General features: G+C 42.5%; 4 protein-coding genes across 7 annotated transcripts in view; 2 read left to right on the top strand and 2 right to left on the bottom strand.

Moving 5' to 3' along the window:
* Positions 1-836: 836 nt before the first annotated feature.
* Positions 837-8,966, bottom strand: LOC142951700 (cAMP-dependent protein kinase type I-alpha regulatory subunit). The gene is made up of 11 exons (XM_076093426.1): positions 8,809-8,966; positions 7,022-7,238; positions 5,737-5,907; positions 5,521-5,612; positions 5,356-5,417; positions 5,221-5,267; positions 4,963-5,121; positions 4,786-4,846; positions 4,426-4,547; positions 3,499-3,580; positions 837-3,312 (listed from the first exon to the last, which is right to left on the bottom strand). Exons 2-11 carry the CDS (start codon positions 7,193-7,195, stop codon positions 3,140-3,142), a joined length of 1,143 nt encoding a protein of 380 aa, XP_075949541.1. The 5' UTR covers positions 7,196-7,238; positions 8,809-8,966; the 3' UTR covers positions 837-3,139.
* A 1,128-nt stretch (positions 8,967-10,094) lies between these two features.
* Positions 10,095-17,327, top strand: LOC142951699 (WD repeat domain phosphoinositide-interacting protein 1-like). 3 transcript variants are annotated; one of them, XM_076093425.1, is made up of 12 exons: positions 10,095-10,516; positions 11,689-11,771; positions 12,321-12,490; positions 12,613-12,709; positions 13,335-13,432; positions 13,530-13,622; positions 13,710-13,780; positions 14,282-14,389; positions 14,850-15,014; positions 15,102-15,209; positions 15,359-15,498; positions 15,690-17,327. In XM_076093425.1, the coding sequence occupies exons 1-12, from the start codon at positions 10,431-10,433 to the stop codon at positions 15,728-15,730; spliced, it is 1,260 nt and encodes a 419-aa protein (XP_075949540.1). In that variant the 5' UTR covers positions 10,095-10,430; the 3' UTR covers positions 15,731-17,327. The 3 variants fall into 3 exon arrangements, with proteins under 3 accessions (XP_075949540.1, XP_075949539.1, XP_075949538.1); XM_076093424.1 differs by having other exon boundaries at positions 10,097-10,516; positions 12,324-12,490; positions 15,721-17,327; XM_076093423.1 differs by having other exon boundaries at positions 10,097-10,516; positions 15,721-17,327.
* On the bottom strand, positions 16,157-24,966 carry arsg (arylsulfatase G). The gene is made up of 11 exons (XM_076093422.1): positions 24,907-24,966; positions 23,644-23,871; positions 23,181-23,416; positions 22,282-22,399; positions 21,656-21,802; positions 18,973-19,181; positions 18,807-18,887; positions 18,623-18,731; positions 18,184-18,304; positions 17,968-18,058; positions 16,157-17,847 (listed from the first exon to the last, which is right to left on the bottom strand). Exons 2-11 carry the CDS (start codon positions 23,856-23,858, stop codon positions 17,567-17,569), a joined length of 1,608 nt encoding a protein of 535 aa, XP_075949537.1. The 5' UTR covers positions 23,859-23,871; positions 24,907-24,966; the 3' UTR covers positions 16,157-17,566.
* The window catches only part of LOC142951697 (monocarboxylate transporter 7-like), a 21,764-nt gene continuing 20,046 nt past the window's right edge, over positions 24,670-26,387 (top strand). For both annotated transcript variants that reach the window (XR_012954600.1, XM_076093421.1), the window contains exons 1-2: positions 24,670-24,779; positions 26,080-26,320. Coding sequence is in view for 1 of the 2 variants with exons in the window: in XM_076093421.1 (XP_075949536.1) it covers positions 26,083-26,320 (238 nt within the window). In the remaining variant the exon portion in view is untranslated. The remainder of the gene's footprint in view (positions 24,780-26,079; positions 26,321-26,387) is intronic.

The following is a 26,387-nucleotide window of genomic DNA, read 5'->3' as shown; positions in this document are numbered from 1 at the left end:
AATAACTCTGAACTAAGCCAACGGTTTACTGTAAATGTGTTCGAGCTTCGTTATTTTCTTTGCTCTTATCTAACAGTCCCGATACGTTCCAGGTCTCTGTGTGATGTAAAGTAAGACGAACAACCACAGCTATTTTTAAGAGGTCTTTGGGATTTGGGATGCCAAATAAAGTCAGACGTCAGCCTGACGGAGCAGGTGGGGAGGCTGATAAGCAGTGAGATCATAAAAGGTGCTCTGTGCCGCAGGTAAATACTTTCATACCGCAGCATATACTAAAACTAAACATAGCAACAGGAATTCACATTTTTAAACCCCTGTCGAAAATGAAGGATGACAGATTATCTTCTTCAACTCCAAGTAACTAACAGCAACCATTTTAATGCAGCAAATGTTGGTAGTTTCCTCGGAGCCAAGTACAATTGTTTATAATGAAGTTTAAAACTTGTGCTCATTATTTGAAAATATCGCAGCAAAAGCTGAGTGATAGAGTATCATTAACCGCAGTACAGCACGTTTAAAATGTGTTCATAGATTACAATATACCAGACTATTTATATATATATGATGGTGCAAGGCCTTTCTGCAGCAACATGTTTCCCCCTGGTGGACAGATGTAATAGTACATCCGTTTTCAAGAGCCACCAGAACACTGTCTAAACCCAATATTAGTGAGCTTGTCTTTAAGATGAATTCCACGTGAGTTGGAACTAGTTAAATCAAAAGCCAGTTCCAGTAATAGGAGGGAATGACTTAACTAAACTGGAACCACCATTGCAACTACAGTAACACAGCCAAAAGGTGCAACATAAAAGGACGAAGCCCGACACAGAGATCAATCATTTTTACTTTTTTATTGCTTAAACTGCCATCTGGAACAATCTATACCAAAAGGATAAACATCTTTGCACATACAGGAGGTCAAACTGAATACAGGGTAGAATAGAAAAAGAATGGTCCTCTGATCGCCTGCAGCTCTCTGCGCTGCAGACCTAACAAACTCACTGAAGGTCGGGCTAGCAGGAGTGACTGACGACTACCGTAAGCCCAGGTTAGGTAAGCTAAGGCAAACCGGGACAATTGCAGTGTGGCTAAACATTTGAAAAGAAAACCAATGATGCTGCTATTTACACAAAAAACAATATTTCGATAAAAAGGTGAGTCAAACCCACGCCCCATAACGGAGTCACTTCCTGTGGATCAGGATCAGATGATCGATTTAACTGTAAAGAAACGTACATATTACTCACGTCCATTGACGAAAATCTCTTCTCGCTAACCTGGCGACCCTTCAAATCGGCACCAAAATCAAATATTTTCGGACGTACAAACAAGCCTCTCAATTCTAAGCGCGTCCCGGTGCTCTGAATGAGAAACACACGACTGGTTCATTTCTGGTAACAGACAAGTGAGGCAGGAATGAAGAGTTAAGCCTATAATCCAGAAGTCAACATTGTGTGATTTGGTAAAGATCTTTAAAAAAAAAAAAAAAAAAGATTTAAACATTTTATGCCATCTAAATAGTCATGAAGCAGTTAAGCTAGGGAGAAACAAACCCAAAATATTTGACAAAGTTCCTGCTTCTGCACGCGACTGCAGTTTTTTTTCTTTTCTAAATACACGCTTCCATTCATACCGGATCACTGGATGCCTAAAACATCATGCCAAGTAAGCATAGAGAACAGATCACAAGCTACTCTGATGAAAAGACAGCCACCTTTTCAACAGGCAATAAGCAATGACACTAGTTTTAAATAAATATCTGCTCACTCTGCCCGTCAGCTCACCTGTGATGCTTTAATACATAAATACTTCAGGTGTCCTGAAATCCAGAAACCTTCTTGTTTTTTCTTCTTTTTTTTGTGTGTTTTTTTTCACTTCAATAAACCTGGAATTACCCATTTGATCTATTTTTTAAAAGTTTTTAACCCATGACGTTTTACACAATACGATTACATACTGTTTTTGTCAGTTGACAAGAAGGAGCATTTATTTACTTTGTGGCACTGGACACCTAAAATAGAATTTATGGAAAAATAAGTGTTTACAAAAGACAGTTAAACATATTTTTTTTTAAGCTCACCATCACTCCAAAACCATAAGTTTATCATTTAGTCATTGATAATAATATAACTATGATCGTTTTAACTATACTATGATAACATTTTGATTACAAACCATAGCAGAAGAGTGACCAAGTTATTTGGTATATACTAAAAAAAAAAAAATGAATACTGAAATACACTTAATACTCTTGTTTTGTTTTTTTTCCCCTTCCTTTCTTCCTCAGAGTAGTCAAGGCAGTTCTTGTATGGTCGATCTACAGATTAAGAGGACGCTAAGGGTAATAACTACTTCCTGTTTGGAGCTCCAAATTGCATTTCCACGGCTACGCATCTTTGCGTTGTGACAATAATAAACATTTGGCACTAGCCTGGTAGCTGCACGATAAAATAGAAACCTTAAGTTGTACGAGCTCTCTCCAACTAAGCAAAACTGACTCGTCAGCGTCTCATCGTGCCAATCAAAAGGGAACCAAAAACAAGAGGAGCACAACCATCATATAGATAAATCTTTAAAACGTCTGATAAAATTTGATGCGAATCATTTTCTTCCTGCTTTCTACAGTTTCCAGGTTCCGATGTACTCAGGCTAACCGGGGTTAAAAAGGAAACTCTTTAACGGGGAAGAAGAAGTCCTCTCTTTTCTTCACTCCTCAACATAAATCTGCAACAAATTCACCAAAAGCGCCATAGCGTAAAGTTTGATTGTCCTGTCTCATCAGTCTGAGAAGCTAATGTCTTTCAGATCTCCTAACAATCCTGCTCTGCGTTTAAGTCTAAAAAGAAAGCGTAACCAGCAAAATACATATATAACGTGTGATGTAACTGTGCCTACAAGGTAGCGTACAGCAGCTGGTACAAGCGCTGGTGAATGGCTGAAAGTCACCTCAGTGTGACGCGTGGTAACAACAAAATTATCTTTGTGTGTAAAACAAAACAAAAAAAAAGGGAGAAAAGCCAACAGAAAGAAGAAGAAAGTGACAAAAAAAAAGCAAATTGCATTGGTGGACCCTGGGTCTAAAAGGAGGAAGGAGGGAGCGGGTGGAGAGAGCGAGGGAGAGAGAAAGAGAGACGCCCCTTCAGACAGACAGCGAGACGAAGCTGTTATACTGTTGGATGTTACGTTTGAGAATGTCTGAACAGGGACCCAGGACGCGCTCGAAGCGGGGCCGGTCCAGCTTGACGCACTTCAAGGGGCCGCGGGCGACCACAGTGGCAGCGCGGGGACGGTTCATCAGCAGAGCGATCTCACCTGGAGGACACACACACACACACACACAGACACACACAGACAAACAAAACATGAATCCTTCACCAACATAAAATGACATTTTTAATCATGCGTTTAGTGCCACTAGATAATGTTCTCAATTTGTTTTTACTTATAACAGCACTACAAAATAATAAAGAATAAAGAAGTGCTGTGATGAGTTCTTACCAAAGTAGTCAGAGGGTCCTAATCTCCCCACCTCCACAAACTCCTCGTTCTCTGAGCGACGCTGCAACACCGCTGCAGAACCCTGAGACAGACACACACACACAAGTTTGGATCATTCTTGAAATCATCATGAATCTTGCATTAGTTACACGTTAGTTACACGTTACTAAAACATGTGATTTTTATGAGAATGTGATCACATTCAAAATTGAGACAAAGCTTTCTATCAATAAAACAACTTCACTCATAAAAAGCAGAAATACAGAGATAAGTAATTCAGTGAAATGTTTTCATGCATATAGACTGATCAGTTTAATACCACGAAGAAAAAATATATATTACGTTTTATTAATTTTTTTAACTAATTGTGGCAGCAACTAATGATTATTATCATGATCGATTAATCTATTGATTAACTTCATGATTAATTATTTTGTCAAAAAATCATCAAAATCATAAATACATTGTGTTCATATTGTTTTATTTATCTCACAAACAGAAATGTAAGAGCAAAAAAAAAAAAGCAACAAATTGACATATTTGAGAAGATGGAGCCGGTATTTAGTCACAATGTTGCATTTTATTATTTGATGATCAAAATAGTTGCAAATTCGTTTTCTGTTGATGGACTAATCGACTTACTGACTAATCGTTTCAGTTAAAAGATCAAATGCGTGTTCAGGGGGAGTCTCACATCACGATGTATGAATAACAAACAGGTTGCACGAGTTTAAAGAGCCGAACACATGAACGTGGATCGAGCGGCTCCGACACCACCGAACTGTTTGATGTAACGAAACCAACAGCCAATTATAGAAGTGATCAAACTTCAGAGTTCAAAGGTAGAATCCAGTGTCACACGTAAGCATGTAAGAAAGACACGTGTGTGCATGACGGAAAAGTTATTGATCATATATGTATACATACCTCTAAGATGATGAAGAACTCATCTCCTGGCTCTCCCTGCACAACAATCTTCTGTCCATCCTCAAACTGGACGGGCTCCAAGGCATCAGCGACTGTCAGACGCTCCCATTTGTCAAGAGACTCTGAGGGGGGGGGGGGACACAAAGAAGAAAGGAGTCAGCTGAAGTGACATATAACCCTGGGAAAAAAACCACTCATTTGAATGGTTGAACCTGTTTTTGGTTTTCTTTTCTTCTCAGGAGAGATATTTTTAGCAAACTCTTTCAGGTTATTTTAATCTCAGCACCAAACACAAGTTACACGCGTCTCTTCTTCTATTTTTAAGTTTTGGGATGAGGCCGATTAGAAAAATGAACTCACCTAAAATGGACACTTTCCTGAGGAATTCCTCGTACATCTTCCTCTTTCTCAAAGTGCTTCCCTGAAGAGAAAGACAGTCGTGTTGTCATTAATGACAAACGTTTCCCGACCAAGCTTTACAAACAGTGGTCCTTCTTTTGCATTACAGACCCGCATACTAATAACATGTCTCCTCACCATGAGTATTCTCCTGTAGCTGTCTCTGTCGATGCCCCACAGCTTGACGTTGGTCTTGGCTCTCACTGTGGCCGCCCTCGGGGTGCCGTATATCAGGGCCAGCTCTCCGAAGCTGCCTCCCTCCCCGATGCTGGTCACCCATTCATTGTTCACGTACACCTGTCAGATTAGTGGGGTAAAGACCAAGGTGTTAAAATGTAAAAAAAAAAAATAATCAAAAACATTTCTTGCAAATCATGACGAGGATCAGACACTCACATCCATCTCCCCTTGGTCGATAACATAGAAATTGTCCCCTTCGTCACCTGGGTGCATACAAGGAGACCGTTAGCGTCACACGAGGACATGCTGGGATTTGGATAAACGTTAATCACTGAGAATATGTCGTCCTACCCTGCAAGATAACTGTTTCCCCAGCGATGTAGGTGACTGGAAACATTGCATCAAATATGTCACTGGAAAGGAGCAGAGTTGTGAGATGACCAGCTGAACACAGTTACACAATTACAATAAAGCCATTTAAAAAAAAAAAAAAACAACAAAAGAACAAACAGGTACCTCCTCTCATTGTCGTCCAGGTGTGAGAAGAGCACGTTCTTTTCAATAGCTTTGGCCAAGGCTGCCATCGTCTTGTAGTCTTTTGGAATGACCTGAGAACACACACCACAAAGACGTCACGCAACTTCTCATAACACTGATAGCATCAGTGTTGCGACACTGATAGCATCAGTGTTGCGACACTCTTGTAAGCTGCTTGCACGCGTGCACTTCTACCTTTCTGACATATGAGGCGGCATCCTCCTCTGTGTAGACCTCCGCGCTGAAGGCTCCTCTCCGCCGGCGGCCCTTTACCACCGGGTTCATGGGCGGAGAGACCTCCTCGTCGCGTGAGTCTGAACGGGAACTGCTGGCCTTCTGCTGGTTCTGAATCTGCTTGGCCTCCTCCTGGAGGAGGGAGAGGGGGATGGAGGTCTTAAGCTGCTGCGGTTTCATCTAAGTTAAGTCATTGGTCATTTGAAAATACACTTTTTGTGCAATAAAGTGCTACATAAACAGACAAATCCAAAACACATTTTAAATGAAAACCATGTTAAGTCGAGTGTTCAATTTAAAGCACAACTAAAAATGACGTCTGATGTTCCTCCTTAAATCATCCAGTGTGTTTTTGTAGCTGTCAGACCGCCTGGGGAGTCAACTCAGAGATTACAAATATGTATAATATTTAAGTATGTCGGAAAACTATTTCCAGCCAAGTTCTATGTTCTATGTTTTGGTAAAGCTAATATTCTCCATGATGATGTAAATGTTACGGTCAAGTGAGCATCTGAAAAAATCTGATAATTTAAAAGCGGATGATGAGCTGTAAAAGACACTCCAAGTAATTCTAAAATAGCTCCTACCTCAAATTAGTAAGCTAGCGAGATAGTATCTAGTTATGAGTGCATCTTTCTAGATGTAGATAATAGAACATGGCTTCCACAAGCCTCATCAAAGTGTAAATGTACACTTGAGAAGTCCAAAATCCTGCCCAAAGCATATTTATACAAAACTCCTGTAATGCAGTGATTTCTTCACTAGTTACAGAGTGAGCACCACACACAAACAACTGAAAATAAAGCTAATGAGCTTGCTGTTAATGTTACAAACATGTTTTTGTTATTGCTTCGCGTTTCCAAGCTGCTGTTCTCAGACCCGATGATGAAAAAAATAAATGTTATAGAAGCTTTCAAGCCAAACATGATTATCATACTTATTGTTGGCATCACAGAAAAATAAAGTGCTTCAGGCTAAATGAGAAGTTGCTTCATCGTTGACATCCACTGTGTCATGTGTTGTTGTTTTTTGCCAGATAAATAAAAAGGAAATCTGACCGAGTGTACATAAATACAGTTTATGATGGCAATTATCAGCTGACTTATGAGACAGTAACTGTCTGGTGTAATATAGGAGTATATATATATATATATATATATATATATATATATATATAAAAAACACAATCTGCCTTCTGCCCACTGACCAATAAGGACAACCCAAAAAAAAAAGCACGGACACAAACCTTCTCCAGCCTCTCGAAGTACTCCCTGAGGAAGGCCATGGGCCTGTCCGGCCTGGAGGTGCACAGCTGGACAATGCAGTCCTTCAGCAGCTGTTGAATGTTGTGTTTCTGCACATACTGCTCACACTCCCTCAGGCTCCGCTCCTCCTCGCTGCTCGTACTTCCAGATGCCATGACGACAACCACAACCCTGCTCTGTGACCTCTAACCTTTTTTACTGGAGAGAATGGACAGTAACGGGGGAGAGGGGGGCATAGTTTCAGATCATCTCTGCACAATTTGGGAGTCACAGGATTAGCCAGAAGAGTAGCACTGTAGCAGGGGGAGGACTGTGTGTGTCGTGATGAGAAATGGACATAAAGAAAACAGAAGAATGTGAGAGAAATAGGACCAGGGTGTGAAGGCACAGAGAGATGGGGGGGGGGGGGGGCCGCTGACACTAAGAGGCCGAGTGGTTCTTAGTGTCAGCGGTGAAAACGGGTCATATGATGCGATCACACGTATCTGGCCACAGGCAACAACAGTTTATTTACTCAAAACAACTTGACTTTTTGTTAACCGGCCTGAAAGGAGCCCTCTATCAAAAGAAGCAGCATCATACACAAGGCCCTCATTTTAGGCAAAGGGTGAAATGAAGGCCAGTGAATCAATCCCGCTTGCGAAACAGATCAAACCATAAAAAAGCAAGTGCACTTGCTTTTGGGGTTTTCAACATCTCAGGACACAATGCTGCTACTGAGCAAAATAGCAGATCCCAGATCATGTGATCAGCCCGATACAGGCTTCTTCGGAGACCTCTGAGCTCGATCAAGCTGTGTTGCCTAGAACAGGAAGGCCTCATGGAACCAACATGTGCAATTTTTTTTTTGTTGAGTAAACAGACCGAGCCATCCTGTCCTTGCAAGAGTATCATGCATGTGCATAAGTATAATAGGCTTCGGATCATTTCCCAATCTGACTAGGCCCAGTGGAGATTACTGGTCTTGATATCAAAGATGAGGCTGACACAACCTTTATGCAACTAACTTACACTCATGGTGGAAACTTGACAGGCTTGCTTTCATCTAAACCTATAACTAAGACACAAATCATACTGTTTTCCAACCAGATCGGATAAATTAAGAGACTGCAGACTTAACAGGAATCTTCTGCCACACATCATCAGTACATTTTAGTTTAAATATTGTAGGTAGTGAAAGTATATAATTAACATGTACATTTTGTGATGTAGTTACTGAGCTGCAGCGTAACCTCTGTTGTCTACTCAGAAGCTGTCAATTAAATTAGAGAAAACACAGTGATTCACAAATGACCTTGCTGAAAAAGTGACAACGGGCTGTGCTGGAGGATGGGGGATAATAACGCATCTAACGGGTTACAAAGTGAGTAAATGTTACCGCCTTTAGAGACAGTATGAAGCAAATGCCCTGTCTGCAACACCGTCTAGGTCAGGAAGGCTTCATGAGGAGGCTGACGGCTGCAGCCCAATAACTTACAGCAAACAGACTGACACGGAAAAGCTACCCACCCTACATTGTAATACCCAATAAACACCAAATATGTGAATACTTCATGTTCCGTACGTTCGCTGAACTGTCTTCGGCCTACGTTGTGTCAAAGAGTGAGTCTAGTTTTGATGCCTAGCTGGCTAGCTCGGTGCAAAGGCAAAGCTCTCCTCCAATGACGCCATCTTGAGTTCTATCATAAACAAACGCGAGACGAAGGAAACAAATTTCACCTATCCAGAGGTCACGCGACAGACGAGCGGAAACAGCGCGAATACTCACAAGAAACTGTAAATTCCTGCCGAGCCCTTCGATAGCGACTCGGGATGGATGATATTTCTCAGAGCGTACCGTTACCAGATCCTCCTCGCTTCGATTTTTTTTTCCGAGCCCTGGACCGTTGCCCCACCGGATACGGCTGAGAACCAATCAACGGCCGTCACTGACGTCAATTCTCCTCGTTCTGACATGTGAGCCCGTCACCCCTGGCAACCTTAAAGGAGACCGCACGGAAACCGTGACGTCAAGGAAATAGTTTAGAATTGAGAAGAAGAAAAAAATCGATTTATATCTGATTAAAAATTAGCCTGATAACAGGAATCTCTCAGTGTTGTCTTTATTTAGACCTCCTGGCTCACTGCAGCGTGCATGGACTTACAACATCATGTACAAATGTAATCAAACAGAAATACGGCCCCTGTCATAATTATAGTATTATATATAATATTATTACCGATATATTAATGTCCACGCAGTATTCTAACATTGTGGCTGGTCGAAATGCAGCTAATTTGAGTGATTTATATTATGTTGGGTAGTTAAATCTGTAATAAATCATCACATTTGATAAGATGATCATGAAGTAAAAAGTACTATGTCTCTACGATATGTAGAGTACAAGTATAAAGTAGCATATAAATTACAATAAAATAGAACAGTACATGTACTTCCACCAGTGACAAGGGGCGACATAATTCATAAAGATAGGCCACATAAAGTGTTTGTCTGTGGCCTAATATATGTATACAATTTCAGGTTAACTATTTGGATAGATAGATAGATAGTTAGTTTATTAATCTCGCGAGGGGACATTTTTTCGCTACAGCAGCATTTATGGTACAGGTAAATAAAATTAAAATAATAGGGTAAGAAATATAAAATATAAAAATGTAATACCTGTATTTGGGTAAGCTACGTAAACATAATCGTATAAATAAATAAATGTACGTTGAGGCAAGTTAACATAAACAAAAACATAACAATTTATTTTAAATCACCGGAATATCTTTGTGTAGCAGTTGCACATCTCTCCCAGGGTTGTTGGTGTGTCGCTGCAAGAAAAGCTTGATACGTCGCTCGTCCAATGAAATCATGAAAACAATTCCTCGTGACAAGACTGAACGTGTAATTAGCCAATCAACCGCCTTTTCCGCTGAATAGGCGGCTCCTGTGTTATTGGCAACTCTTGTGTCAAATCAACAAGAGGCTTTAAACGGCTCGACCAATGGAAACGCCGGAAAGGAGGGCTAACATGTTACCACCAGCCAATCAGCATGCACCTCAAATTGACGCATCCACCCATCAGCTGTTTTTGTTTTGCCGTGTGGATATTGGAAGTTAATAACACAATAACAACAGTGTCGACCGACTCAAGTGGAACGGCACATTAAGGAGGTGTTATCGTTTATCTTTTATCCTGTTTAAATCTGGGTTGTTGACTCGGTGTGTGATGTGTGCCATCTGAGTCGGTCTTGCCCGGACATTCCTCTCCCCGAAGAGTGTGAGCGTGGCGCTTGGAGTCGGGGGGCAGAGGAGGGGGGAAGCGGGTTCCGGCGGGGAATCGACCCGAGCCCCAAGGCCAACCAAACTCGGCCGGCAGGAGGAGAGGGAATTCGGCGCCTCCGATGGAGTCCCAGGAGTCCCAGGACGCGGCGGACGGCACCGATCTGCAGCGAGCCTTCATCTGCGCCTCGTTTAACCAGGACACCACGTAAGCGACCTGCGGGCCGGGCCCAGCTTGAACTCAAATCTCCTTGCTGCACCTGACTGTTGCATAATGATTTACAGTCGCATTTCCATACCCCGGTTTGTTTTCTGTCACGCTTGGTAATAGCGCCAACAATCGTGTGTGTGTGCGTCCAAACTGAAACCAAGAGCTTCTAGGCATGACAACTTCTAGATTAGTCCTTAAGTGAAGTAGGTCCGTTGAACATTAAACTAGAGAATTAGTAACGAAACGTCTATCTATTGTGTAATAAGACACAACTTAATGCAAGTTTCCGTCTTACCTTCTTCTGTACACCAGTTAACATACCATAATAGGTTCATATTCAGGTTATAGCAATATTAATATTATTGTTTTTTTTTTTACTCTCCAATAATTTTGACGACTCACACCTGTGTTATAGATGTCCACTGACCCATGTTTAGGGTTTATTAACTAACAGATACATCCAGCAGAACACAGGCGTGTCCCCTTACATACACACATCATGTGGCTCTGATAGTAAAGCTAAGCAGGGTGGACGAACAGTCAACAGTCGTGTCTCTTTGTCATCGTGTTTGTTCAACTTCAACCATGATAAATTAAGGCAAGCTTCCTGGAGGGGGAGGGGAGGGGGGGGGGGGGGGCGTATTAATAGATTTCAATGGGAGCTGCTACAGCAAGATGAGACAGTCTAGAAGAAATCATGACACAGATGACGACCCTCCTCGGATGAGGGTAAAGCCTGGATCTGACCTGGTGACCGCCTCCTGTCAGTAACAGACATACATTGGCCTCATGCTACTACTCAACCATGACGATTGATAGTTCAGTTATCAATAGCGTAAAGAAGTCCCCTCAGCTCATGCGACTGTAAGTTTGATCATGACAGTCATTAGAGCCAGTGGCATATAGCATCCATTACATCGATTTTAGCTCGTTTTGTGCAGTGCTACAGTTGGGATTGAACATGCGCGTTTTCAATAGCAAGCAATTCCTTTTAACCAAATCCATTCACTAATCTGTTCTAGTAATACCAAACAAATAAAAATGCTTCTTTGGGATTATTTTACTGCAACAATAGGAGACTTTATGTGTATTCAAATGTTGACAGCAAATGTTGGTATTTTGTGTGTGTGTGTGTGTGTGTGTGTGTAACCTGTGTGTTTTTGTTGTAGTTCTCTGTCAGTGGGCACCAACACCGGCTACCGGCTCTTCTCAGTCACTGCTGTGGACAAACTGGACTGCATCCATGAGGGAGGTAAGATGGACACTGTACTTCACTCTCTGCAGTAGTCCTTAAAAGTTAAAGTGACAGGAAGTGTGTAATGTCTTATAATGCAGACACATCTACAAATCCAGTACATTGTGCCACCGCAGTATCCCCGCCCCAAGGCGACATTACTGCAGAGTGACAGAAGTCTACTCAGTGTTATTTGAGCTGTGGTCTGGTTCACCTTGGTCATACAACGGCTCAGACAGGCCGCAACATGTTTGCTCTTCTGCGTGCAGAGGGTCAACACAGGAAATGTTGTGATCCTCAATAGCAACAATGAAAGAGAAAGTTTAAAGGAATTGTGAGCTCGATAATGCACTCCCTGTCGAGGGACTGACAGTTTCTATTAAAGTGGAGCTAACGTGGTTTGGTAGCTGAGCATGATAGCAGTGAAGCCATTGTCATTTGTAATTTAAGTGCAGGAAATTGGAGTAAAGGGAGTGACAACAGAATGTATTGTATTTGCATTCATGGCTTTTTCTGAGTGAAAGTATGCGATCCGTATCCACGGCCTTTCACTCGTCCCTCTCCCAGTAGAGTGTCCGGACGTTTACATCGTGGAGCGACTGTTCTCCAGCAGCCTGGTGGTGGTGGTCAGTCTGTCCATGCCGCGGCGAATGAACGTTTACCACTTCAAGAAAGGCACCGAGATTTGTAACTACAGCTACTCCAACAACATCCTCTCCGTCCGGCTCAACAGACAGGTAAAAAAACGGGAAACGGATCTTTCTCTACCTGTAATCCTCAAAGCTGTTACTTCTGGATTTGTGCGACGTTATAGTTTATTCATTTACGTTGATCTCTACGTCTGTCACTGTTACCTCAGCGGCTGGTGGTGTGCCTGGAGGAATCGGTCTACATCCACAATATCAAAGACATGAAACTACTCAAAACCCTGCTGAACACACCCACCAACCCCACAGGTACACTCAAGCTGCTATACTGTATACAGATCTGTGTACAGACCATGTAAAAAAGTGTGCACATTGATTCCTATAGAACCTTAATTATAAAATCTTAATTACCTCACTTTGAAGCAACAATATGCAACTTTTGCTGAATAGAGGCCACTATGGCCACTAGTGACATTTACAGGATAATGCTGAATGCTATCACACATAGTGTAACAGTAGCACAAGCAGAGAGGAGTCCTAAAGCCAGCATTACTGACTCAGCAATGTCAGTTGTCGAAGACCGTTGCTAATATTAGCCACGTTAAGCTACTGGCCATACCGGCACCATTTGAACTTGCGAGGGTGCACAGAGCCAATGTAGTCTTATATTTAAAGATAATCAAACCATGCATTTGCAAAAACAATAATTAATTTTGCTCAATATTGTGTTGACATGCATAATTTGTTTGATTTGGGAGTTTTCAGGACCATACTTGACAAATAATAGACCCTCAGAGATGGCACATGTGTTGCTCCATTGTGAAGCAACTGGCAAAATACTTACTTTACATACTTTATAAGAATAAAAGACAGGAAAATCAAAACAAAGAAGAAAGAGAAGAGTGCCTTAATCCTCCGCTGTGCTCCCTTGTAGGCCTTTGCGCTCTCTCCGTCAACCACAGTAACTCCTACCTGGCGTACCCTGGCAGCGCCACCATCGGAGAGATCACCGTCTACGACGCCAACAACCTGGTGAGGCCACATTCAACTCTAACAGAGCAGCAAAGGAAAGCAAAAACATTGCAGCTGTTGTCGTGTCCCTTTAAAAGAAATGTATTTGCCCCTTCAGAGCACCCTGACGCTGATCCAAGCCCACGACAGTCCCCTGGCGGCCCTCACCTTCAATGGCTCTGGCACCAAACTGGCCAGCGCTTCAGAGAAGGTGAGGACTCCTTCTTTCTTTTTTTTTTTATCCCTCCTTCTGTTTCATCGTCCACCAGCCTCCGTCTGACCACTTTCTCCTCTACAGGGCACCGTTATCAGAGTCTTCAGCGTTCCTGAAGGACAGAGACTGTTTGAATTCCGCAGAGGCATGAAAAGGTTAGCGCTCACAATTCTTTCCTGTATTTCAAGGAGAAAGTATTAACAAAAGCACGCTGTGGACAAGATGATTCATGGTGGTTGCGTGTCAGACATGACAGAGAGGCGACAGAGGGTCAGCAGTTTAAATGACACCTCCTATTACTCAACAGTTACCATTCATGTTAGTAAGACAACTCCTGCTGCTCAGTAGCCAATGGTAGTGTGTTGTGAATGCACTGTGCCGCTTCCAGTGTCAGCGACGGAGTATCAGTGATTAGGACATTGTGATTAAGACAAGGACGAAACATTAGACTCAGAGAGGCTGTTTTCACACACACACACACACACACACACACTAGGTGCCATGTAAAAACATGGACAAAAGTCTACATTTGGGCTAAATGTGGTCTTGTGGATGAATCTTTTTTTTTTTAAATCAATTATGTGCATGTATTTTTCAATAGAAATGTACATCTAATCATAACTGTTTTATTCTTTTCCGTCTCTCGTCGGTGGCAGATATGTTAGCATCAGTTCATTGTCCTTCAGCGCCGACGCCCAGTTCCTGTGCGCCTCCAGCAACACTGAGACAGTCCATATCTTTAAACTGGAGCAGCACAGCCCCAGGTAAACACACACACACACACACAATTAATAATTCACTGCGTTGTTTTCTGTCAATCAATTACTTACTTGACTAACTAGCTTAAAAACAATGTGATGATACAGCTGGTACTTTCATCCAGATCAAAAATAAAGCCGGTTATTTGCAGACTTTGAAAAAAGAAAAATCTCTGGTAAAATGTTCTAATATTACAGTAACAAGGGATTCCTCTGTATAAAAAGTCTGCTTCCCATGCATTGTCCTTTTCTGAACCTCGCATGGCTCAGAAAAGGACAATGCATGGAAGGACCAGCACCCTCTGCTGTATTTCTGATGTAAAGCACCCCAGTAGTGTTTTCTATTAATTCAACCAAGTGGCTTACTATGTAAAAATCCAGTATCACAGAAAGAAATCTGCATGTCTCCAGTGGTGATTAACTCACGTTGGCAACTTCAACTCTGACCCACGTTGTTTCCTTCCAGTCAAGACGAGGAGTCTCCCACATGGTCTGCGTACATGGGCAAAATGTTCACAGCGGCCAGCACATACTTGCCCACCCAGGTGTCCGACATGATGCATCAGGACCGAGCCTTCGCCACAGTGCGACTCAACATGTTCGGCCTGAAGAACATCAGCGCCCTCGCTACGTAAGGCAGAGCGAGACGGGAGAGGGATGTTTTTTTTAAGAGGTGTATTTATGTGTTGTAAATGCACGTTGTGTTTTTGCTTGTCAGGATTCAGAAGCTCCCTCGCCTGCTGGTGGCTTCCTCAGACGGGTGTCTCTACATTTATAATGTGGATCCACAGGACGGAGGCGAGTGCGTCCTCATCCAAAAACACAGGTGTGTATGTCTTAGTGAGCTGCATCAAACATATCATAACTTCTTTTTGTTTTTTGCAGATTGCAGCTGTAGAATGTGGCATTGGTCTCGGCTTGTTTTCTCACAGTGAGTCGGGTGTTGTGATGCCTTTGTCTTCCCTGTCCGTGCAGGCTGTTTGACTCCTGCGAGGAGCAGGTGGAACAGAAGGAAGAGGAGAATCCAGAGGATGTCTCTCCCGAACCAGCCAGCCAATCATACGCTGCCACTGTGGCTCTCCCTTCAACCCCGCCCTCCTCCACCACTCTCATGGGTACAGCACTCCTAATCAAAACCTTTCCAAGATTCTTAACTTGATACTTCTCAGTTACTTCTTAAAACCTACCGTGGACTTTATTACTCTAGCTCTTATACTAAATGTCGTGAGGTTTTAAATATTGTTACGCAACTCCAGAAACTCTTCAAATTAGTTTTTATCTTCTCAAATGGCTCCTGGCCACAAAGACCTTCTTTTCCTCCTCCCTTCTCTCCCCAGGTTACTCTGAGGAAGGTGGAGCCCAGAAGGGTGAGGTTATCCCAGAACACGAGTTCGCCGAGGGCCCCGTCTGTCTGGATGACGAGAACGAGTTCCCTCCATTCGGCAACCAGAGTAATTGACCAAACCCCTCTCTCACGAAACATCCAATCCAATCCCTGCATAACAATCTGACTGTTTCAAGCAGGGAGTTGGACAAAACTATTCCTCTGTTGAGACATGGCGACACCCCCACCCTTCCACGTGTACCCCTGCTGGCCTAGGGTCAAATCTTGCCAGAATGTTTCTTCCTGGTGTTTCCCTCTCACTTTTTGTAAGGAATAAAAAAAATAAAAAAAGGGGGGGGGGTAAGGTCCACATTCACACTATATTAGACCGATTGAAAGACTGTCCAAGAGTCCCGCCATTAACAACAGTGTTAAACCTTTTTATTATATATATATATATATATATATATAATGAAACCCTGACAACACAATGATGTTATTGTTGCACAATATTATCATGGTAGCAATCAGATGTACACGTGATTGATCTGGGAGAGTATTAGTGAGCCGACTGAATATATCAAGGTAGTAGAGGAGACGACCATGGGCACGATTCACAAAAATGCTCTTAAGAGAGGTCACCTGGAAGGTAATTCTAGCAGCTTCTCAACAAGCCAAGTGCAATCAGACAATATTATAAATACAATATGAAATGAGTCAACTCTCTGAAGATCATTTCTTGTTTTCTGTCACTTACAAGTCTTAGAAATAAGCACCTGAAAGTAACTAATAAGGACATGTTTGTCAGGCCTGAGGAATGTTATCAATGGGCATTAAATGTGTCACACCTCAAGAAGGAAAAGATGTAGTAAGTGTGATACACTATTTAAATCATGATACATGCAGTAAGTATAATATGACTTGCAGATGCAGCTGTCACACTAATTATGGTAGCGCTAGATGAGACTAAACACCTGCAGAGTCACAAATGTAACCCGATAACAAATATGTGCCGGGAGGAGTCATCAGCTAACTGTGAAACGCTCGATGGTGAAGCTGTACACGGCAAAGTTACAGGTCCTTGAATTTCAGTGATATCCTGATATTTGTATTTACTATAAATGATGCTGAAAACAGTATGTTAACATGCAAGTTATTTTTACTTTGATGTATGAAATATTCTTTTGCAAAATGTTTTGAAGTATTACACATCAACGCATAGACCTACCAATGCGTAAATATATATTGAGGATTTGTATTGTGTGTATAATGTATATATAACATTTATATATAGTACTGTTGTAATAAGTAACACGGTAATGCCATTTGATTTGCCAAAAGGTGGCACTGCTAGGACACCCGTACGCTGCATTGAGCTGTTCAATACTGGACATTGACACCAGAGACTCATTAAAGCTGAGCAGCGATTCAACCTCTGCATGGTGTAGTTCTGTTTTTTTTTTTGTTTTTTTTAAACAGCATCATTTATATTGATAATGTTTAAATCCTTTATTAAATCATCGTCAAATATCAACAGCAAAGCTAACCTTTGGACGTCAACAAACATTAATTAATGAATTGCTCTGCAACAAATTGATTTATAAATTGTAATTTTGTCTATACTGTCTGATAGATTTCTTTTTTATTGATCTCACAATCCCAACTGGTCAAAGTTCAGCCGCCTGCAACTCTTTGCTCTCTGCTTGTTTGCACATCTCTGCTGCTTCTTGACAAAAAAAATGTCAAAAACAGCTGAGCACATCTGAAGGAGATATTTGTCTCCACGTCTGTTTGTGTCGTCTTTGGGCTTCTCTTTCAGCCTATTGTGTGTGTGTGTGTGTGTGTGGTTTCCCGACCCCTCAGCCCAGTGTGTGGCAGCGGCACACAGCCTGTGTCGGGTCACAGCAGGGCGCTGCTGATGCATCTGTACTGTAGTCTGCCGTGGACACGGACTTGTCGGTGGCAATGTCCCACAACAACTTCTCCCTCCCGCAGGCGACCCTCTCCGCTATCGCCTGGTATTCCGGTGTCTCGACACCCAGGGGTGTTTCCTCCGCCTCGTCGCGCTCCAGATCGAATATCAACGGCGGGTCGTGGAGCTGCTGCCTGCCTGTTGCACCGCCACACGCCTCAGCTGCACCTGCAAAGAAAAGAGGATGGGTGTACAACATAACAAGCCGCACTGCAGACGCACGTTAATGAGACTGTAATGTAGTGTGACTGGTTTTTGCACTGTGGACACATACAGTGTGACTTGTACCTGTGACGTAGAAAGCTTTGTGCGTCTCTGTTCGAACTGTCTGCAGGTCACCAAAGTTCCCCGCAGCCCCACTGTTAGGGTGGAACAGAAACTACAAGACAGAAGAGAAGAACTTGTGTCTGCAGCAAGGAACCTAATCCACGACCCCCGCGGACAGTACGGGGGAATTATTTATACAAACAAAAGTAAGACTGAAAACAAAATCTGCTTGTTTACCTCATGACCAGTCTGTTCACCGTGCAGGAAGATATTTGTGGCGTCAATGCCATCGTAACGTCTGTCTAAGGGGGGAGTTACCTCTGCCAGGGACAGAAGGGTTGGGAAGATGTCCATTCCGCTGCAAGAGGACGTGAAGAGGAGAGCAGAAGACTGTTTGGTGTCATGCAATCTTACATTTGAAATCTTTCACCTGCTGGTGGCACTAGAGGAGAAGTCAAAGAATCACCAAAGTGATTAGGATTCATCCTTTGACCATGAAGCTCTTTTACCAAGTTTCATGGCAATCCATGCAATAGTTGTAAACATATTTGAATAAAAGTCAATAAATTCCCTCCTTCCTGTCCAGAGAACTAGTGCTATGCCTCAGTCATCAGGGTTGAATCCATCTAGTGAACACTTGAGTCCCTAGGTATAAAGTAAACATAGGAGGGAGTACCTGAGCAGGGCAGTGTTGGTGGTGTTTGCAGGGATCCTCCCGGGCCAATAAGCCACTGTTGGCACCCTGTGACCTCCCTCCCAGGTGGTCTGCTTAGCCGAGCCTCCGCCTAACACACGGGCAAAAGATGTACCCGTGTACAGTATCAATCCCCCTCATAAAGCATGCACGAAAGGAGTTATACCTCTGCTGGTCTGCCACTTTCCCACGAAAGGTCCCGCACTTCCTGCATACTGGCACTTCTTTTCCCAAGGGCCGTTGTCACCTAAACACAACGCGCACACATAAGATAACTATTACACCGTTATCTTAGTGTGGGAGAGCAGGCATAATCCATCTAGCAGACTGACCAGTGAACCAGATGAGAGTGTTGTCTTTGTCTGTGGCATCGGAGGCGCTCTTTACCGCCCCCACCAGGCCGTCCATCTCTCGCAGGCTTGCCGCGTACACGTTGGCGTCATCTGGGCGACGGGTGGTCACATCTGGGGGGAGCGGAGGGGCCAGGGGCACATGCATGTGAGCCAGCGCTATGTAGAGGAGATAGGGCTGTCCTCGCTCCCTGCAGAGACAATCACTAATGTGACGCCCCGTCAGAGAACTTCAATGATTTGTGCAACTTAACGCAATAATTATTATATTTCTTATTTGCTAATGTTCAGTGGCTTGCATACATACGATACTGGCACCCCCCCCCCCCCCCCCCCAACATGACATTTAGAATTTTGTTTAACTACATTTTGCGGTATTTTTGATTGATTTAAAGTTATACAGCATGCTGCTGACAAATGAACTCAAGAACATTTTGAGGATGCTGTAGAAAGATCGTAGAAAAGTATGAAAGCATAAAAGTATAGCTATTATAACCTGTAACCCTTTTGATTTCAAAGTTTAACCAGCACAACATATAGCTTGTTTACACTTTTTATAACCATCATAATATAACTTGTTCTATTTTATGTTAGATGTGATTTAACGTATAAACTGTACAGAGTTATAGACACTTTGTGTAACATAGTCACTTGAGCCTTATACAGTGTTTCTGGTTCTAACAGGATCAAACCAGTTACATTCTGTGTCAGCTCTAAGAAAGAGGAGTGAGTAACACATGAAATGAAGGAGGTGCCAGCCTTAGATCAGCAGAAAAAGCAGCAGAAAAACTGTGAGATTTGGGCTTTTTCTCCACTAGACACTTAGGGGTCGTACCCCCTGGGAGATAGTTAGGGCTTCTCCCCCAACTAGAGAATGGGATAGACTTCTTACCCAGTCTAAAGGGAACAGAAAACCCTTTAGGGGTCTCACCCCCTCAGAGATGGGTAAAAGAAGACCCTTTTTCTGTCTTTCCCACTTATAGGACAGAAGACCCTTTTGCTATCAGAAGACAGCATAAAAAGGAGAGATAGACCCCCAGAAAAGTAGGAATGTCAGAGCGCTGACTGAGCGCCTGCACTGACAGGAGAACAGCAGAGCAGAGAGAAGAAAAAAAGGGGGGGGGGGGGGGGGGGGGCTTTCCTCAGCAGGTGGGACAGCCGACGGAGTGACCACCGTGTTAGGTGCGAAAGACTTCCCCGCCTAGAAACGGGGCAGGAGCCGCTCACGCTACAATACAATCCTGTTGAGAAATATTCTGTGTGGCATTCATAGTGCATGAATGTGCACACTGAAGCATGTTTCCTACTGTAAAGTTCATGTGCGCAAAACATAGTAAATGTGTAGTTTTCAACCAGTTACATCGCAACAAGATCTGTGTTTCTAGTTACACAGCCAGAAGTTGCCAAAAAAACATTTCAAAGAGGTTAAGACAAGAAGTAATTTCACTCAATTTAGTCAACTACTAGTGTTTGAACTGGGATGTGCGATGTACATGTAGTGTAACTTATCAGATATATGACGAAGCCACATTCTACTTTATTTTTAAATATTTCCACCCTAGCTGTACACTGTTGGCTGTTGACAGCACATGACCGACTGCTGCACTCACATGACCCCGTAATATAGCATGAAGGAAAGCACTTGGGTGACATATTCCTTCATGAACAGAAACATGGAAGACAGACAGATTGGTGGTCAAAGTCTAGAGATGATCTGCTTTGTGCACTGCAGCACGGCCTCATATCCATCCCGTGTGGGTACATTTGTTTGCCTTTTAGAAGGCAATGAACTACAGGTGGTTACAAATGTTGACCACTTGCTGCAGATTTACCGGATCTTCCTTCCTCATGTTTCCCCAAATGAAACACAGGTGATAATCTCATACTGCTCAGGTCTGTCCACTGCTAACAGCTGCACGCTGGCAAAAAAAAAAAAGACTCCAAGCTGTGATAAATGACAAGAGTTTACTAGACTTTTTAAGAGCTTTACTGCAGAGTGTTTGGGTGGCTGTTTCATTCCCCTATTGACAGATATGGTTCACTTCTTCAGTTTTCTCTGGACCACATCTGAGTTTCACCCTCATGCGACATACTGACACAAAGTAGGTCAGAAATCTACTTGCCCAAAGTCATTTTTACTTGCCCTTATACAAATTGTGTTAGCGGTTATCAAATAACAACTACGGCTAAAGCCAATTGTTGTATCCTTTATTTAAGCAAATGAATCAGGAGTTTTGCCCACATCCTCCAAAGTCACCCAACTAAGCTCCTGTCTCCAGGATAATTGAAAAGCTGAAGTGAGTTGTCAGATTTACTTGCCCGATGTGGCATTTTACTAGCCCCAGGAAAACGGGCAATCCTTATCATTGAGCCCCGGCTTAATTAAACACCCAGGTGGCATAATTATTCAGCAAAAGGTGAGCTCACGCCCCCTTCATTCATGTGTATTTGCACTGCAGCAGCCTGTCAACATCTACTACAGGGAACTCAAACAGAAACAGCTACATCTGCCATGCTGTTTGTAAATATCATATGAAGAAATTGGAGAATGACTTGTAATGCAGAGGGTTGTGTCAAATTCAAATGTGTTTTATAAATGTCACACACGTCAGCAGCCTAATATAAATGTCTTATTGTGTTGTGTTTGTTTGCAGCTGTATTGTACCTTGCATTGTGTATAATCCTGGTCGCAGCAGATTTGTAGCGCTCCGTTAGTGTCCACAGGTCAAGCGGCTGCTCCACAATACTGCTGTTTTCAACCAGAGGAAGGCCCACTTTGGAATAACAGCCTCCGTGCACACTCCTCTCCAATCTAAAGCATGTCAACAATGGAGAATAATAACATGATACATGTTAGTGGCAGAGTGTGTTTGGTAAGTTATAAACTGATTATGACTCCAAATGCACAAAACATATAACATGTGCACTCGCCATACTATGTTTTACTTCAATATCAAAGTTTTATATAAGTTTTATATCATACTATCAGAATGTAGACAGGTAAATTGACTGTCAAATATAAATATCTTACCAAGATGTATTGTGGTATTGGTATTGTGTGATGTGTATTTAAATATATCCACATATTCTTAATGTATTGTGTTTTTATGATATTGAAAGCTCTATATGTTCATGTAAAAGCCCAACTAGGGAGTTGAAATCTAACCATCTCTCTGTCCTCTTCATGCCCTATATTATGTGAAATTGCATCGTCCCTTTTAAAATTAAAATAAATTAAATAAATGATGTCCAGAGAGCAGCATTTGTTTAAAAAGGAGCACAGAACCACACCTGATCACTTGATGCCCAGACGATGAGTCACAGGGAGGGCACTGTGGCAGATTATATCCAGGTATGTCAGTGCAGCCCATGTCATTACTGTAGGGAATACCAAGGTAGTAGTCGAAGCCTGCCAAAGAGACAATACACATTGTTAACAAGAAGAAATATTTCTCAACCACTAATATAGAATGTTTTACTAATATAAGAAAGAAATGAAAGCTCCTTTTTGACCTCGGAAAGGGTCACTTGCAGCATTAATTTGGTGTTTATGTTTAGTCTACCATAAAATACCTCTGAATGACACTCTGTGTCTCTGAACTACAGTGTGATCCGTTTTCAGGCGCTAAAGCCGACTAAACAGTTTATGTGTTCTCACGAAAGCACCAGAGACCACATGTCCACGTATCAAGAGACAAATGATCTGGGATATCTCTATTAACACTACCACCCTGGAGCTGTGTAAAACGGCATCTGCAAGTGGTAGTGGGGGGCTATTGTTGAGTCAGCTGTGAGCGAAAAAGTCAAGAGCAAGTGTGTCTTCTCTCCGGATACATCTGCAGGGAGTTGTGTCCTTTGTAGTCTTTTCCCTGCAGCGAGGCAGAGGGATTCCCTCGCACACTCCGTGTGGCTAGATCGGCCAAGAACAACTGACTGACGCCATGAGACTGAGCTGGAAAGATACATTACAGTGCAACAGGAACAGCACACGTACGCTCACATCTCACTTTTATGTGGCCTACACAGGTATTGTTTATACCCTAAATTACTCTCTATTGATTGGCTGAATAATGAGGGATGAGTTCAACCGAAATTCACACATCTCTGTGAAGTTCCTGCCTCATCTGAGCCTGTTGTGTTACGTTAGGTGCCCAGTGGTTTTGGGGTATAAATGTCAAGCTCCCACTTACCTCTGTTAGTAGGACCGTATGGTCCGTTGTGGCCGAGGTGCCATTTCCCGATCATGGCGGTGTAGTATCCCGCTTTCTGTAGGAGGTGGGGCAAGGTGACTTCAGACAGAGGCAGGCCGGCCACAGAGCTCACAGCAAAGTTATGAGTCACACCATTTCTCAGGCCGTAGCGGCCTGTCAGGATGGCAGCACGGGATGGGGAGCAGGTTGAGGCGGGAGAATGGAAGTCTGTCAATCTGGAAGAAGTCAGGATTGTTTTTAAGGACACTTTACCTTGTTGGCAATTTGAAGGGAATGTCACAGAGGGGGGAAGTATAGAAAAACGTCCTGTCATGTCCTGTGCAGTACAAGCCCTGGAGACTATGATATCAGAGAGGTTAAGTCAGATTTTCAACAGACTTTGATAATATGACTTTAGAGATCTTAACAGATCAGGTGTAGAATTAAGGAATAAGTTATCTGCCTTAGTCCTTGCTCGGCCATCAGGTTGAGGTAGGGCGTGTTGTTTGCCTTCTCTTCAGGCTGGTTAGCGTCCAGGTCACCCCAGCCAATATCATCTGCCAGTATGATGATAAAGTTGGGCTTCTTCACACTGGCTCCATGTCGGGACACCGTGTGGAGCAGCAGACCACACATCAGCATCCCAGACAAAAGAAACGGGGTGAAAGCCGCCACCATTTTAGGTCTAGATCTGCAAAGGGTTACGCAGGTTTCATTTAACTTTAGCTTGTCATGTGACAAAGTCAACAAAATGAAATTAAAGTTGTATAAGAAATATATATATATATGAGACAGTCAGTGAGGGTAGTAAGTAATCCCCGACAGAATAAAGCGAGCACACAATTTATTATAATCATTTAGAAACACTGCTGTAAAATACCATGGAAACAATAAACAAGCCTGTAATCAAGGATTGAGATAAATACAACCATGTTTCCCTGCCTTATTTTCTTCCTATAAGTCTATTGTAGGCGATATCAAGCTCAATTTGTATTACCAGTTTATCATTATACAGCAGATTACACATTACCAACACAGACACATGAACAGGGATCAGGCCTGATAAATAGTTAAAGCCCAAGTACTAAAGTAATTTAAAAAAAAGAGATATCAGCATGTACCATTAAGAAACAAAAACCGTCTGCAGAACAAGTCTGAATTTTATGGTCACTTTAGAGAGATTACTGTCATTCCACCTGCCAGATAGTGGTGGGATATCTAGGTGTGGGAAGGTTGAGGAGTGGGCGATTTGGACCAGGACCTAAGACCTGTGCCGGACTACTACTACGCACAGTTAACAGATGTGGGGGAGAAGTCTCGGTAATCTGATGTTTTAAACCCCTCACCCACTCCGTGCATTATCCGGGAGGGGGTGCCCAACAATGTGAGATTGTATGAGGCAGAGCATGTCACGTGTGTTTGAATGTGTACACCTCCCCCCACGTGTACGTGTTTGCAGACCATGTGCACGTGACAATGTGTAGGAAAAATGTGTGTAGGTGCTGCACGAGACATGGGCGGGTAGCTACTACAGCAGGACTAGTCGAGCGAATTGAGGATTTAATATCGTCACTTCGCTCTGAAAGTAGCTGCACGGAGGTGAGACCCGATTAACCAAAAGCTACTTCAAAATATACGAGTATGTTTGCTTTCGTAAAACACTGTATATAGTCGGCACGTGTTGAGTTAAATGTATGGCTCAAACAGACGACATAGAAGTACTTACAAAGTGTGTATTAGCAGCTACTAAAGTCACGCTGCTGCGTCGCCGGGATGAGAGCATTGCGTCAACCGCGTGACGGCGAGGGCTATTCAGCATTTGTTCCCCCTCCCACTCCTCTCAATTAAGGAAAGAAAGATAGTAAATGGTCCTGTTTTAAACTTAAATGATATTATATATGGTTAACAGGACAAGGCAAACACGCAAATCATTTGATCGTCATAATAACAGCAAGGTGTGTGTGTGGGTTGGATCATGTAGCAGCACAGACAAGGATCCCCCCCCTTGCCATTTAGCTTTAGGAAATTGTTATAGATTTGTTATAGAATTTAACAACAATTCGATAATATCTGGTAGTGAAATTATACTTTAAATGTTTTTGGAAATTAAAATAAGGAAATGAAGGGAAAAAAGTAGAAAAAATAGAAACACTTAAAATCCAAACTGTGGACTATTAGCAGTAAGTATTTATCCTCTAAGGCAAGACATTTTTAACATTTAATCAAACCAGCCTCCTATCTTTAATTACATTTTCGATAATAACATTGCTCCTAGTCAAACTTGTATTCTCATTTGTCAGAATGGTAATTAAAGATAACCACAATAACATTGTTAAGAGTAGAAATTGTATTTTAAGACATCTAACTGGTTGCACTTATATTTATATATTTCAAAACTAATATATTTAAATCCATTAAAGTTCAAGTGGCCGTTTTGCCATTTTAACAACTAGAGTGGACATAATTGCAGATATCTGTAATCTGTTTCTGCCAATCAAACAAAGTATTTCAGATATCCACAATTACATTTCTTTCTATACACAAATGACATTTCAGATATCCATAACGTCATTCTTCCGAGGAAAACTGATGCCCTTCATGTGCATTGTGCTTTCAATTTCTCTTATCTACAATTGCATTTTTGATACCTAGAATGAATATTCTGGATATCTGCAAAGTAATTATCGTGAGGAAAAACTATGGAAATCATTTTAACATTTAATTGTCGGACTGGGTATCCATAACTGATATCTGCAACATTGTTTCGCCAAGTCAAAGCTCTAATCCAGGATCTGTACCTTTTGGTGTTTGCATGACTTAATAGATTTACAGCTACATTATTTTGTTTTTGACTTACCCCACTCTGCCAGTCACTCAAACTGTCATTTGTCGTTTACAGGGCATGGCACTGTGTGGAGTGAAGGGGACACGTTTCTTGGGACCCAATGTGTACCCAGAAGCCCCTGACGGAGGCTGGGGATGGGCGGTTGCTGTGGCCTTCTTCGTGGTGGAGGCTTTCACCTACGGTATCATTAAGATCTTCGGCATCTTCCTCCAGGACCTGATGGAGGAGTTTGGAGAGACCAACATTCGGGTCTCCTGGATTCTCTCCATCTGCGTGTTTGTCATGAACTTCAATGGTAAAGTACAGACTATAGCTTGAAATGATCATGAAGTTGTGAGCATCACTGTTCCGTTGTCTACACT

This window comes from Anarhichas minor, unplaced genomic scaffold (genome assembly GCF_050575085.1).
Source record: "Anarhichas minor isolate MPS153535 unplaced genomic scaffold, ASM5057508v1 ptg000017l, whole genome shotgun sequence".
Classification (NCBI taxonomy): Eukaryota; Metazoa; Chordata; class Actinopteri; order Perciformes; family Anarhichadidae; genus Anarhichas; species Anarhichas minor.
This window is presented reverse-complemented; position numbering and strand designations above follow the sequence as displayed.